Source organism: Microcebus murinus, chromosome 3 (assembly GCF_040939455.1).
Source record: "Microcebus murinus isolate Inina chromosome 3, M.murinus_Inina_mat1.0, whole genome shotgun sequence".
In the NCBI taxonomy this organism is placed as follows: domain Eukaryota; kingdom Metazoa; phylum Chordata; class Mammalia; order Primates; family Cheirogaleidae; genus Microcebus; species Microcebus murinus.
Genome location: NC_134106.1, coordinates 101,648,884 through 101,665,068, shown reverse-complemented (window position 1 = coordinate 101,665,068; position 16,185 = coordinate 101,648,884). Strand labels below are relative to the sequence as shown.

The 16,185-nt window shown below is 34.2% G+C and overlaps 1 protein-coding gene across 5 annotated transcripts in view; it reads right to left on the bottom strand.

Annotated features, from left to right (window-relative positions):
* TBC1D19 (TBC1 domain family member 19) overlaps positions 1-16,185 on the bottom strand; it is a 130,243-nt gene that overhangs the window by 75,211 nt on the left and 38,847 nt on the right. For 4 of the 5 annotated variants that reach the window (XM_020286307.2, XM_076001156.1, XM_020286305.2 and 1 more), the window contains 4 exons: positions 13,750-13,824; positions 12,514-12,577; positions 11,470-11,516; positions 7,339-7,449 (listed from right to left, as the gene is read on the bottom strand). In XM_020286307.2, coding sequence (XP_020141896.1) covers positions 7,339-7,449; positions 11,470-11,516; positions 12,514-12,577; positions 13,750-13,824 — 297 coding nt within the window. Of the gene's footprint in view, positions 1-7,338; positions 7,450-11,469; positions 11,517-12,513; positions 12,578-12,893; positions 12,973-13,749; positions 13,825-16,185 lie in introns of those variants that run through there. The other variant, XM_020286306.1, reaches the window with a different exon arrangement.

Sequence of the window (16,185 nt, the reverse complement as noted above, 5' to 3'; positions counted from 1 at the left end):
TTCTGTCACACACACACACAATATATCATTTATCAATTTTATCTTCTAAAATCATTGTCTAAAATTACCAACATAATCCTGTATCTGTGCTTTCTATGGTACTACACGTCACTCAGCTCTTAATCAACTAAACACTGTAAATATCCAAAACAACTTAAATTAATTTTTAAGTAAAATTGGACTATCAAGTGCTCTGCTAAAATAAGGATAAATTAGATTTATTCTCCAGACTTCCTCTATTTATCTAGTAATGTCTAGGGAAAATAATCACATTTGTCTGGTATTTTTTAAGTATATAAAAACCTCATATTATTCACATTATTTTTATGCCCAAAGTAATTAAATATTTCTATTAATATTTGCCTCAGTATTTTGTTACTAATTCTAATTGCTAAAACTATACTTCCTTCTCCTTAAAAAAATGAAATTAGTTTTAACCTTTCCTAATTATCTATTATTTTAGTTATTAATGTCCCTCACAAGATACTCAGCCTAACAAATACATAAACACATTTAATTTTCGTATTGATTTTAAATAATGATCATATTTCAACTGTTAACTAAACTTGATTTTTATCTGCACTAGAAAAAAACCACTTCATTTTATGTTACTAACTTTTAATGACTAAAGAAGTATAAATTGAAAGTTCTTCCATTTTCAACCACTGTCTTTCATTTATTTTAAGACACTCTTCCTTCACTGAAATCATTAGATTGTTAATGATAATGTATTTCATTGTTTTAATAACCTTGATCTTCATACTACAGAAGGAATTTAGGTCCAAAAAACACTTCAATATCAAGTTCTGTAATCAAAATGGAGAGTTTTACTTATGCTAAGATATGTTAAGGAGTGTAAACAGAACTCTGAACACCCATTTTCCACCTTACTGCTCTGGACTATCTTTTTTTTTTTTTTTTTTTTTTTTTTTTTTGAGACAGAGTCTCGCTTTGTTGCCCAGGCTAGAGTGAGTGCCGTGGCGTCAGCCTAGCTCACAGCAACCTCAAACTCCTGGGCTCGAGTGATCCTTCTGCCTCAGCCTCCCGGGTAGCTGGGACTACAGGCATGCGCCACCATGCCCGGCTAATTTTTTTATATATATATCAGTTGGCCAATTAATTTCTTTCTATTTATAGTAGAGACGGGGTCTCGCTCTTGCTCAGGCTGGTTTTGAACTCCTGACCTTGAGCAATCCGCCCGCCTCGGCCTCCCAAGAGCTAGGATTACAGGCGTGAGCCACAGCGCCCGGCCATGCTCTGGACTATCTTTAAATCAACATCATCAGATGTGGACCTTAATCTCAGATTTCCTTCAAATCTCTACCCAAGTATCATCCCTTCCAGGAAGTATTCTTTGACTTTACATGCTGAAAGAAGCAACTTTCTATGCACATACATTACCCTTTATCAACCTCTATCCATGCACATAGTCACCTCATATTGAAATTGTCTTTTTATTATCCATCTCTCCCCACTAACCTGTAGTTATCAGAAGACAAGGACTGTCTCTTATACATACTTACACCTCCCCCATCCCTGTACTTGGCATAGTGCCTAACACAGCAGAGGGGTTCAATAAATACTGAACCACACTACTGGGCTCTAATCTCAATCTGCAGCATCCACATGACTAAATTAATAAACAAGAATTAGTCACAACTTCACTTGAGAGTTAATAAATCTCAGTTTTAAGAAATTTCCCTTTAATATGTATGAGTCTACATAACATTGTACCTAGGTTTAAGGACTACCCATTATAGGATAACATGACTCACTGAGCCTCACCAAGTTCAATACTCATACAGACAGACCAGGGTCACAGATAAACTGTTCAGCTGGAGTTGAATCATTAAATCACCAGGCCACATGATACAGGGAAGGCAGTGACAACTATCCCAATGAATGCAGAAGAGAAGGGCCAACCATACTCTTAGCGCATATAGCCACAATTTCTTGAAAATTAGCCATGGGCTTTTGGTTCTCCAATAGCCTTAAAGCTCTAATACATTCACATTGGCTTAGGTCCCTTCAGACAGACAGAACACACACTAGTCCCACTCACACATACGCTGAATCTTTTCCTAAATTATCTTTTGCCTACTTCTTTACCTAGCAAACTCCTTTAAAACCTAGTTCAAATGGAGAAGTACATCTGAGAAGACTTTCCACTACTAGAAGAATCTGCCACTCCCCTTCTGAACAACCACAGCACTTTCTACAAACTTCTACTAACAGGTCTTCTAACACTTTTTTTAAATCAATTCTTATCAAAATTGTAGTAGTAGTGGTTAATAGTGAGATATTGCTTTACTATCTACATGCTTCATATATTGTATTAGTTTCTTACAGCTGCCAGAAAAAAAAAAGTACCACAAACTGGGTGGCTTCAAACAATAGGAATTTATTCTCTTACTTCTGGAGGTTAGATGTCTAAAATCGAGGTGACAGCAAGACATGCTCTCCCTTAAATGCTGTTAGGGACAATCTGTTCCACATTCTTCTTTTAGCTTCTGGTGTTGCCAGCAATCCTTGGTGATTGTTGGCTTGTAGATGCATTACTGCAATCTCTGCCTCCATGGGCATATGGATTCTCCTGGGTAGCTCTCTTGTGTGTCTCTTCTCCTCTTCTTATAAAGATACCAGTCATATTAGGGCCTTCCCTACTTCAGTAAGATCTCATCTTAACCTAATTCCACCTGCAAAGACCTTATTTCCAAAGATGATCACATTCATAGGTACTGGAGGTTAGGATTTCAACATATCTTCTGGGTAGACATAATTCAACCCATATCATATATCTTATTTGATCTACATAATGTTGCTGTAAATTATTATTATCCCTACTTTATAGATGAGAAAACTAAGCCTTAAAGAAGACCAATAACTTGCCCAATGTTACACAGCTAGTAAGTGGCAGAGGCAGAATTTAAACTCAGGCTGGCTGACTTCAGAGTATCATCCCTAACCATCATATGATACTACCTCTACATGTAGCAAATAGTCTGAGAAATCAAATCAGCTAAAAACTTTTAACAATAAAAGTTCCCTATCTTATACACTCCTCCCTAACACACACTCAAACATATAATCATAATTGGCCCTCTACCGAGGAACAATCACTTTAAATTTTTTATCTCTTTTTTCCAAGCGTATATTGCTATTTTTAATTCACCAATTTCAGATATCATCTATTGATTTTTATATGGTAAATGAGGATTTTAGCTATGTACGTTCTCTTACCCTCCTTCCATTATCTCAATATAATTATATATCGATTCTTAATTAAATCCATACTAATAATTTGCATTATTGTGACTACGTAAATATTATTCACCAGTGTGCCATGTGGTATTCATACATATGTTCCTTTCTTATACTTTTTTCCACATTATCATAATTAAACCATTTTTGCATTTATATAATTTTCTCTAATCATTCACCTCCTCTTCCTACACCCTTTAACAACTGTGAAAAGACCCTTCTCCAAATAATTTTGCATGTGGTCAAGCCTGTGAGATCATCCATATTTTGGTGTTTTTCTTGCATGCATTCCTCCTGGAACCTTCCAACCTTCTGCTCCAATCTGGCATTGTTGTGCTCTAGTGCTGCTGCCCTGGAACTTCTCTTCACTGTCATTTCTAGAAATTCTCCTTGTCTTTGGTTGGAATCCTGTTTCCTGGGTTCCATATTTTGCTTTTTATTTATGACCTTGTTTGAAGTATTTCTACCAGCAGTTCTCTGAATAACAGTAAATATTTTAGAGCACGTACATCAGAAAATGTCTACTCCACCTTCACATTTGATTGACTGTTGGTTACATGTAGAATTCTAGGCTTGAAATCATTCAGATTTTTAAAGGCATTACTTCAAAATCTTTTTACTTCCAGTCTTGCTACTGAGAGTCAGATGCCACTCTGATTCCTGACACCCTGTATATACCTTGCTTTTCTTTTACAAAAAGTTTTTAGTTTTCTCGTTTTTAAGTACATTAGTATGGATCTTTCATTCCATGGCATTGGGTACATGCTGAGGCTTTTCATATTGGAGATCCATGTCTTTCAGTTCTTGGAAATTGAATAATTTTATTCCCTCTGTTTTCTGTTTCTGGTACTCTTACTGGTCAGATGTTAGTCTCCCTGGATTGATCTTCTAATTTAAAAAATCTTTTCCCTCCTATTTTTCATCTCTCTAGATTTTTGCTTTATCTTCTGATCAAGATTCCTCACCTTTGTTTTCAACTCTTCTACTGATATTTTTTTGCATACCATATTCTTGATCCAAAAACCCCTTTTTCATTCTCTAATGTTTTGTTATTTTAATGAAATTCTGTTCTTGTTCCATGAGTAATATCTTCTTTTATATTTCTGAGGATATTAATAGTTTCTTTAAAGTCTTATTTTGGAAAGACATTGTTAACGTGTCCAGGTGAAGACAATCTTGGGTTTACCTTCTCCCATCACTGTTGCCCTAAAAATGTACTGGATCACAAAAAATGCTAAGAGGAATGCCAGCTGTATTACTAAGCAATGTATTTACAAAAAATATGACTTTTGATTGGTAAATTACATCTAAAATAGACAACTGTGAATGGACTATAAACTGGGAAACACAAGCCTTAGCTATCTTGTGTGGTGTCTTTTGACAGATCTTAGAAGACATGCTCACATGTATTGCAAGAAATGGCTTCTATTGTGTATGAGACTTCCCCATGTTGTGCCTATGTGACCTTGTCGCTTCCATTTGTATGCATTCCTTGTGATGCTTGTGAAGTAGAATCTGGATGGTTGTAAGAACTCCTAGTGATCCTCTACCTGATAATGGCATGCGGGTATACTGACATGCTGTTTTATGTCCTATATCAGTCTACAAATCTAAGTGAACCTAGTGCCAGGTTATGTTCTATTGTATCCTGTGAAGCGAATACAAATCCAAACCAGAAACACCTATTAGTGGTTATTTCCTAAATTGGCTATTTCTTCTTGTTTTTGTTTGTTTGTTTGGGAGTAGGGTTGGCTTTAGTTTTGGCCTCTGCCTTTCACATTGGAAGAGTTCAAATTTCTGGGGATCCTAGGTTGGTCATTCATGTTTAGGAATGAGGCAATAAAAAACTGACTGGAAGCTCTGTCTGTAAGAACTGGGCATAGAGTGTGGTGGGCTTCCCTGTGAGGCACTTTCATAGCCAGCCAGCTCTCTTTTTTGCAAGGGTTCTCCAAATCCCTATTAGTCTTGTCTCTGGCATTCTACAGTTGGTAGAGAGTAAGGAGGAGAGGGTAGAGGCTGGGGAAGGCACAGTGGAGGTGGAGGGATAAGAGTAGGAGTCTCACTATTCAGCAGGCTTTCACTTAATCCCTCTGTTTTCAATACCTCATACCTGCTCTCTGTCTGAGGTCTCTGAGTGCACAGCTTCTCTGACTCTGTATTTCTAGTGAATATATGTCTTGTCTCCTGTGGGGGAGGAGTCATCAGAGTGTGTGTGGCAATGGGACTCTGGGAGTCTAACTCCTCCTGATACAGACGTCCCCATAATCTCCATTTTCAGACCTGTGGCTCACCACGGCCTTCTGTGACATGCAGTGTCTCCAATTGTAAGCATTTCTAATGTTCTATGTAGAAAATCATCTTGCTTCTTGTATCTGTCAGTGTCTAGTCAAGAAATAGAAACTATGTCAGAAATGTGAACAGGGAAAAATAGAAGAAGCAAACAAAGAAAGCATCTATGATTTCTAGGCTAAAGGAGACTGAACAAAGAAACAAAGAACTCAGAACTCTCTCAGCCCTTAAGGCTGAGATTCAAACCTCTATGGAAAGGCCAGGCTCACACCTGTAATCCTATCACTTTGGGAGGCTGAGGCAGGAGGGTCGCTTGAGGGTAGGTATTTGAAAACAGCCCAAGCAAGAGCAAGATGCCGTAACATGTAGACAAAAGGTAGTGAAAAACTTGTCAAAAGAAGCAGGTTATAGGTGGGGCGTGGTGGCTCACGCCTATAATCCTAGCACTCTGGGAGGCCAAGGTGGGCAGATCATTTCAGCTCAGGAGTTTGAGACCAGCCTGAACAAGAGCGGGACCCAGTCTCTACTAAACAAATAGAAAGAAATTAGCTGGACAACTAAAAAATAAAAATAAAAATAAATAAATAAATATATATATATAAATTAGCTGGGCATGGTGGCGCATGCCCGTAGTCCTAGCTACTTGGGAGGCTGAGGCAGCAGGATTGCTTGAGCCCAGAGTTTGAGGTTGCTATGAGCTAGGCTTATGCCACGGTACTCTAACTGGGCAACAAAGTAAGACTCTGTCTCCAAAATAATAATAATAATAAAATAAAATTTAAAAAGCAGCAGGCTATAGCTGGGCTGCTGAGGGCTGCTGAGGTGAGTGTTACTGAGCCTCCTGCATGCTGATCTGATGGTTCCTACACACAGAAACCACAAGTGAAGCCCCTTCTTCCTGCTATGGCCTCCAGAACCTTCTATTGGCAAACCTAACTAACATCAAGCCAGCTGTCAAAGGAGATATGTTTTTAAGTCCAGCTCTAGTTTTATATAATAAAGGAGAAAGCAAGAGAAGAAGGATTTGGAACTGAAAGATAATTAATTATTGGCACACTTCTCATCCATACTTCCCATCTTCTACAGGTATTTAGGTTTGACCTTCTCCCCTGTTTAAATCATTTATCACAGCCATCTGTCTTAATACAGTAAAGCTCAGAGTTGTAAGTCGCTTCCTAGTTTCACCAAAGACAATATTTACATTTCTGTGCTCTTTACTGTTTTAGGGTCACTTTAAAAAGAAAAAGGAGTCATAATTTCTCAACTCCACCATTAGGAAATCTCCCCACCTTTCATTTTAAAACTGACTTCCTCACCAAAATGTGATGATCTCCAGAGCAAACACAGTCTCTAATTCATTCTTATTTTCCCCATCTTCCTCAGTGACTCACCATGTTATGAGCTCCATAAAAGCTGGCTGAATTAAATAAAATGTGCTTTCTTAAAAATAATTTTATAAAACTCACAATTTGTTTCAGTTTTATAGCCATACAGCAGGCACCTGAATCCCAACATGCTATCTCATAAATCTTTTTATGAGATAGCTGTTTATTAAAATGAAGACTAAGCAAAAGCATTTACAGGTCTTCACAAGCTCATTTTTAGTTCTATTAGCAAAACAACTTGTTCTCTATATATACATATTTGAAATGAAAAATAAATGTCACTTTACTAATTTGTATAATAAGTAGATTACCCTATTGCTTTAGATACATACTGTACTAGAACATTTTTTCTAATGGCTGTCTTCTAAAATATGTTAATTTATTTTAAAATGTCCATACTTACCAATTCAGGGATGTCTTTTACTTTCAGAGGAACTTGGATTAAACCCAAATGAGTCCTGAAACTAAGAGAATCACCATTTTCATAATTTGGGTTGCGAAGATTAATTAATACCTTTAAAAACAAATCCAACAAAACTGATTAGTTTCCTTATAGGATGTTTACACTTACAAAATTAGTAGTGATTTCTTGGTTTATCACCACAAAATTAATAACTATTTGGGATTATGCATATACTTTAATTACATTCTAAAATAGTATAAAATTGTATTCAAATGTTAAAATATAATACCATAAACATGCTTTTAATTAGGATGGTTTTAACATTCCAACTAATGTTCTACCAGATAAAACTCTAAAAAGTTAAGAATTTAGTTAGAAATAAAATTTTCTGATGGTTAGAAAAAATAAAACTTTCTTGATTATAATATTTTATAAGAGAAGGTGATAGAAAAAATTGCTTAATTACAATATTTATTAGGAAAAATTTTGCAACCAACTCTAACACATTTAAAAAACAGAAATTGACAAAGGTTTTAGAAAGAAGGCAGAGTAACACTGCAGGGCATCTCATCTAAACCAAATCCACAAGGAAAAAATATTCAGATGCCGAACTAAAAAGACCATTTATATCATTTTTTAAAATAAGCAGATAAAAAACAACTTAGATATTTATATATCATTTAATGTGGGAATCTCACATCTATATGTATGAATATAGAATATAATTCCAAAAAACTAGTTAAATATGTTTGCAAGATAGTGCAGAAAGAATGTTAATGAAGTACTACTTATACTGAAAAAATATGAAACAGCTGAAATATCTCAAGAGGGAATTACTTAAATTATGGCTATTTCATATAATAAAATACAGTTATAATGGGCCTTAATTAATATAGGTAATGACATGAAAAATGTTCACAATATATTATTAGTTTTAAAAGTGTAGTAATGATAGTAGTTATTGCTGTGTGATGATATTGTAGGTAATTTCATTTTAAATTTTACTCTCAAGCATGTTTTCTTAATTTTCTAACAACATGCATTTTTTCTGGAAAAAATAAAAAGAAGTTAAATTTTTTTTTTTTTTTTTTTTGAGACAGAGTCTCACTCTGTTGCCTGGGCTAGAGTGCCGTGGCATCAACCTCACTCACAGCAACCTCAAACTCCTGGGCTCAAGTGATCCTCCTGCCTCAGCCTTCCGAGTAGCTGGGACTACAGGCATGTGCCACCACGCCCAGCTAATTTTTTTTCTATGTATATTTTTAGTTGGCCAATTAATTTCTTTCTATTTTTGGTAGAGACGGGGTCTCACTCTTGCTTAAGCTGGTCTCAAACTCCTGAGCTCAAACAATCCGCCCACCTCAGTCTCCCAGAGTGCTGAGATTACAGGCATGAGCCACTGCGCCCTGCCAGAACTTAAAAATATTTTTAATTGAAACTCTTGAGGGAAAGAAACTATTAAGAATCCAGTGGAGGAGATTATAATGACAGAAACACTATCATATCTGAAGACAGCATTAATAAACTGATAACTAATGGCAGATAAAATGTAGTGTGCTATAATACCAAAAGAGTTTCCTAAAATTGCAAACACTATATTGAAACTAAAAACATCAATGGTGTTTGTTTTAAAAAATAAAAGATTTAGCAAAGAATCAACAATGTTAAATGTAGACTAATATAGAACAACACAATTTAGTCTAATTACATAAATAAGGGATCATACTGGATGGGAAACTCACAAACAGAAAATAGAAAAAGAAGAAGAAATTGTAAATACATGGGTTAAAAAAAAGAGAAAATATTAGAAATGTAGAAACTATAACTAAGAAAATAATTATAGAAAATGTTCTTAAATTAAAGGAGAAAATCTCAGAGAGTAATAAAAGGATCAATTCAGCAACTGTCCTCAAGGAAGCAGATTATTATAAGCTACTAAAGAGAAAACATAAAAATCATATGAAATTTCAGCCCTTAAGTGCTACTCAAGGGAAGCATTTGAGAGAAACTTTTAATAAGCTAAGAGAAATAATGCCAATATCATAAAGGTAGTTTCTTACTAATGACTCTTTAAAGTTAAAAGGAAACTATTTATAACTTCAAAAGACCTAAAATATGATAATTTCTATCAAAATTTTACTCTGACAAAATTGGTATCAGAGACAACAGGTTCAGAAAATAGATAACAATAAAATATGAAACATTCATTCATTCATGCACTCATTCATTCTATAAATACTTATTGAGCAGCTATGTGCTAAGCCTTGTTTTACCTGTTGGAGACAGAGCAGTTAAGGTTAGGATTAATTTACAACTGGTTCATGGTAACACTATGCTTAATTCCAGAGATACCTGGAAGTCTGGTAGTGACCCATGGCCAAGATGCGGTGACATATACTAACTAGTCATTTATAATGTGCTACTTAATGTCCAAAATTCCCCTGGAGGCATTCAATGTAGATTTGTTTACATTGTTTATTGAAAATGTACACTTTGGTGGTTTGATTTTGATTTAACCAATGAGAGTATAAAAGACCCCTAAAAAAGTTGTGCCTTGGTTCCCTAGACCTAGATATCTTACATTATCTTGATAGTTATAACTCAGAAATGAAGCACCTCCTGTCCAACTGAGAAAGAGCCCAGGGAGCTCTGCTGGAAGTATAGATCTCTATGTGCTTGCATCTGCTTGCTTTCTTTTGCTGAAAGAATGCCTTATGTGGATGTACCCTGTGAAGTCTTGTGAGTGTTATCAGTTATCTGACTCTGTAATAGTTGCAGCAGTGAACAAAACAGAATGAAAAACTCCTGCCCCTGTGCAGATTCCATTGTAATGAAAGAAAGCAGGAATAAGCAAAATGAATTAACAGTACATTAAACACGTAATATAAATGCTGTGGAGAAAAACAAAGGTGAAAAGGGGTATAAGGAGTTCCAAGCAGGAGGACCAGGAAAGGCTTTGCTGAGAAGGTGACATTTAAGCAAAGACATGAAGAGTGAGGGAATGAACAGGCAGAGAATTGGGTAAAAATCATTGCAAGCAGAGAAAACAAAGAGCAAAGACCCTCTACCTGGGAGGAAGCCAGGGGAAAGCAGGGAGGCTAACGTGGCTGGAGAAGGACAATTGGGAGGAAAAATAATAGGTGACCTCAGAAATAAAGCAGTGTCAAATCAAATGGGGTGTTTTAGGCCACTGTCATGACTGACTTTTAAGTATTACAGAATGACATAGTAAGTCACTGAATACCAAAAGAGTGGCTTATCCTTATTTGCATTTAAAGGCCTCACTCTGGAAGCTGTGCTAAGAACAGATTCTAGGTGGGCAAAAGTAGAAGTAGGAAGACCAGTTAGGAGGCTAATCCAAACAAGAGATGACGGTAGCTTGGACACAGCAGTGGTGGTGATAAAAAGTGGATGGATATATTCTGGATATATTTTGAAGGTAAAGCTGACAGGATTACATGTAAGGTCTAAGACAAAGAGGAGAATAAAAAATAGTTGAATTAAAATAGAGTTCCAAGTACCTACTAAAGAGTTCTACTTGAATGTTTAATATGCCTCTCAAACTAAGCTCTTCATCTCACTAATAGACCTCCTCCTATATTCTCTATCTCAAGGGCAAATAACCTCTGCCCAACACCCAATCTAGATACTTGAAGGCTATCATTATCTTTTCTTTTTCTCATAGTCCCTAAATCTAATCAGTTCCCAAATCCTATTTAAAAATCTCCCTCAAATCTGCCAAATTCTTTCCATTTCCAGTGCTGTTCTTCTTAGTTCAGAACCTCATATGTGTTGCCTGAACTACTGGGGGAAGGGAGAGAGGGCGGAGAATAAAAAAGAAAAAGTTTTCCTGAATATGTGCTAGGAAGCAGGCATGATTTACAGTCACCATTTTTTAATCAAAATCTTCCCAATTGATTTACCTGACCCTAAACTTTCCATATTCCAATATATTTTTCAAGAGCAATTTCCAAATATAGATCTGATCATGTCATTCCACTGCTTCAAAAGCTCTAAGGCTTTTTCCATGGTGATCTCTCTGCATGGAGATATTCTTGCATCATCATTTCTTTCAAATTGTTCCTTCACTAATATTAATACATGTATATTTATTTATCCAATAGAACCTACCTCAAGAAAATCCTTAGGTGCATAAACAGGTCTGAAAAGGCTTAAATCTATAATAAGACAAATTAAAACAAAATTTCAGTTAATAACATTATATGAAGTCTTATTAATAATAAATGTTTCTGATTCTTTCATATGTTGCCATGCAGATAGGTTAATTCAAACATTGCTGAGTATTGATTATTTGTCATATATTATGTTAACTATTGGGACCATAAAAATGAAAAAACAATCTCTCTCCTTAACATACTAGATGACATATTCTAGAAGAAATTGTGAGTATCATATTTATAAATTGTAGTAAATTATTTATAACTGAATTGGCCAATGTCAATGTAATGTAAAGGTTCTACATGAGAATTCTCAAAGTACTTAGAATACGAACAATGCATTCTTAGTGAATTACTCTTGTTGTATTAAACTGGTCTCCCTTTTGAACTCCAATAACCCACTGCTTCCTCTATTATGTCTCTTATTTCCTGACTAGTCCCTCATACATTTTTTTTAAGCAGTAGTGAATGAGAGGAAAAGAGGGGTTATATACATATCTATCTATACAATTATAGGTATCTATAACATAGTAAATGAAATATAGTTGTTACTCATAATATATTTATAAATTGACTAGATTTTAAATATTAAAATGAACTAAAATAAATTTTTAAAGTCTTGAAACTTATTTTTCAACATTTAACCTATTTTAACAACTCAATATAAAAAAGCTTATAAAATATTTACCATAATTATAAGTCTCAAAAATCCACTGAATAAATTTAATTTACTCTTTTATAAAAATGTTCTATAATTCTGCTTTAGAAAGAGATAAATGATCTAAATATTCTCAAAATAACAGATAACATACACCAAAATCAGGAATTCTTAAACTGCAAAATAGAAGGTTAAGCAAACAAAACAGATGACAGAAAATTAGTGGGCAGAGATAGTTGCTATCCTTCCAAAAGAATTGTTAATTATGTTATTTTGGATTCATAGGTAAGAAGGCAATTCTTTTTTCACTATTACATTTTTAAAAAGTTCTTCACATACCTGGTTCATCAGTTCCCATTTCATTCCATTTATTAAGAAGTTCTTTTTGTTCTCCAACTGGCCTCTAAAAAAGTTAATTTTAAAATGGGTTTCATTTTTTTGAAGTTTAGCAATGCAGCTAAAAAACAAGAATCAATAACTTATTTAAAGGTTTAAATAAACTGCCATTTAAGGAAAAATAATTTCACTAAACATGGTAAATGTTTTGGGGAATTACACTTAAATCATTATTATTATTTAACTAGTACATTATATCTAGTCTCAATGGCTCAGTTAGAATATGGAGCTAATGAGTCCAAGAAAAAAAAGTAAATGATCTGTACTGGCCAGTAAATGTCACAAAGAAAAACTGCTCCTCAGCCACATACTACATCTCTTACCCCATCCAGAAATCTCAGAAATGCATCACAAGGGGGACTGGCCAAGAGAGTGTGACTGTGAGTCAGTAGCATCATCTTCCTATATGAAAGACAGTATATTACATAATACTACATATTTAGACAGTTTTTCATATAAATTTATCCTTGTTTTACACCATCCTTTAGGTGGCTTCAGAGATTTGTCCTTGGATATTATCCAAAGTATATCCCCTCAATCCTGTCTGACAGGAAAGAATAAATAGTAGATGGGGAGAATGACATGAAAGAAAACTGGCTCTTTACTATTTGTGAGCAGCTATAAAGAATCTAGAACATTTCTCAACCGGTTTTTCTTTCCTTTCCTGTCTCTCCCTCTCAATGCCCAGAGTGACAGACAAATGTTGAGTATTAGTTCTAAATAGAATTCCAGCTCTACAGAGATGAAAAATTATTCTTTTTGTTCCCTATGTTAATACTAAAAGATGGTACCATATTGCCTATTACAAGATCATAGGATGTTTGAACACCATCTCTGATTCAAGGAATATGGCTATTGTGCTAATTAGATAAAAAGAAGACCAAATGTAATTAAAATCTTTAAAATGTACTCATAATATTTATAGCCAAATGTCTAAATTTATACTATAAATTCTATATTTCTATTTTCAAAGACATAGTTTGTTACAATAATCATTATAGCACATGTGACAGAAATCTATGTAGAATACACTCACATAATTGGCCTTTTACAGATTTTTATTTTAAAACAAGTTGATACACTAGTTTAAAAAATGTGGCTAACACTTACATAACGGCAAGATACTTTCTAGTACTTGATTCGCAATAATATACTTAAACAGAAAGATGTTAAAAATACCTTTCGTGCCAATGGGATACTCAGTTCAGTGCACATACTATTTAAACTCTTCAAAATTCTTTTTTCCCAACTTCCCTGAAACATAAGTAACAATCTATTACTGTTTCTGGGTAACAATACTGAAACTAATAAAAAATACTAAAGATATTATGAGTTATACAGAAATGGTAAAGCTGATTGAGATTGGTTATCCTTATTCATTTGTTCACTCAACAAATATTGATTATTGCCTACTATGTGCCAGATACTATCCTTAGTGCTGTAAAGTAAGCAATGAATAACAGAAAGTCTCAGTCCTCAAAGAATTGACATTTCAGTTGAGGATAGGAATGAAGATAGATAAAGAAATAAATCAAAAGTCATATGATAATAAACATTATATAGAAAAATAGCAGATAATAAAAGGTAAATTACATTCAAGTATTTTATAAATATTTGATACTTAATAAATACTTTATAAATACTTGAATCCCATTAATGGCATAATAAAAAATAAAAATGTACAGAAATTATAATATAATTTTTCCAAGCATAACATTTTACCCTTAAATACTTCAGCATGCATATTCTTAGAATAAAGACCTTCTCCTACATACCACAGTACCATTATCACACTTAAGAAAATTAATAATATTTTATAATATCATATAATATGTAGCCCATATTCAAATTTTTCCAGTTGTCCCCTAAATATCTTTTATAGTATTTCTTTTTAAAATCCAGGATCCATTTGAAATTCATGCATTACATTACATTTGGTTGTTATGTCTCTCTCAGTGCAATTTAATCTAGAATCTCTGTTTTTTTCTTTTTCATCATATTGACTTTTTAATTTATTTAATTATTATTATTATTTTTTTTTTGACACAGAGTCTCACTCTGTTGCCTGGGGTTAGAGTACCATGGCATCAGCCTAGTTCACAGTAACCTCAAACTCCTGGACTCAGGCAATCCTCCTGCCTCAGCCTCCCAAGTAGGTGGGACTACAGGCATGTGCCACCATGCCCGGCTAATTTTCACTATTTTTTAGTAGAGACGGGGTCCCACTTTTGCTCAGGCTGGTCTCAAACTCCTGAGCTCAAATGATCCACCCGCCTTGGCCTCCCAGAGTGCTAGGATTACAGGTGTAAGCCACCATGCATGGCCTATACTGAGTTTTTTGAAGAGTCCAGGCCAGTTATCTTTAGAATGTGTCACAATCTGGATTTGTCCTACTATTTTTCACAGTATTGATTACCTTCTTGTCTACCCTCTCTATTTCTTATAAACTAGAAATTTAAAAATTAATTTTGACAGTTACAGGTTTGATTATCCATATATAACATATTTGAATATACTATTCTTTTTAATTTCAAGCTAAAATGTCATATAATTTTTTTTTTTGTAAATATGACTACAGGCCACTTCCAGCTAATTGAAACCAAAATAAAATAATGCCAAAGTTACAAAATTCAGACCTAATGAGGAGAAAAAGAGAACTATATATTACATTACTCATAAGGAACAGTTATAATCAATTAATGAAAGCAGAATAACAGTTCTTTTATATGGGTATTATAAAGATTAAAGATGTTAATGCATGTAAACTGCTTCAAACAGAAGCATAATAGGATAATAATAATCCTTCAATAACTAGTGGCTCTTAATTTATAGCTATCACTATTCATAGCATCTTTAACACACATATTTAAATATATTATTTTCTTTATATAATTAGAATATGCTCTCCATACTCTACTCCCACCCTCAACATTTTTATTTCTACTCTAAATAAATCTTATTCACCTTTTAAAGTGTCAGCTTAAATAGCCCTTCCCCTCCATTAAATATTCTCACCTGGTCCCCCACCCCAGATAGCATTAGGTGCCTTTGCTTATGGGTTCTCACAGCACCCTGTCCTTCACCTACCATGGCACATATCATCACCCTTTGTCTAGACATAATAAATGCTCAATAACTGAACAGATTTCTACTCTTAAGTAATGTTGCAAGTATTTTTAAAAATTTTAATACAATGGCGTAAGCAATGAATAAACAAAAAAATTCATCTGTAGGAGAAATACACAGCTGTATGAAATGTATAAGGTTTAATTTACTAAATATTCAGAAATAGATTTTCAAGAATAAAAGAATACTCTCAATAAATTACATGAAATAGCCCGCAAACTAACTCCATTTAATGGCTTATTTTCAATTATCTTCTTTTACTATAAAAAGATCCAAGACTTATTTGGTATGCCTTATTTGGGGAGCTTGTTAATGATCAAACACTAATTATAACAATACAACCTATCTTTCATCCCCAACATCCCTATGCCTATTTTATTTGGATAAATCTTATTCATGTTTCAGATCTCAGTTTAAATATCATTTCCTCTAATAAGCCTTCTGTTACCTGCTTCCTCTACTCCAAACTCTGAAGGGAACAGGTGAGAA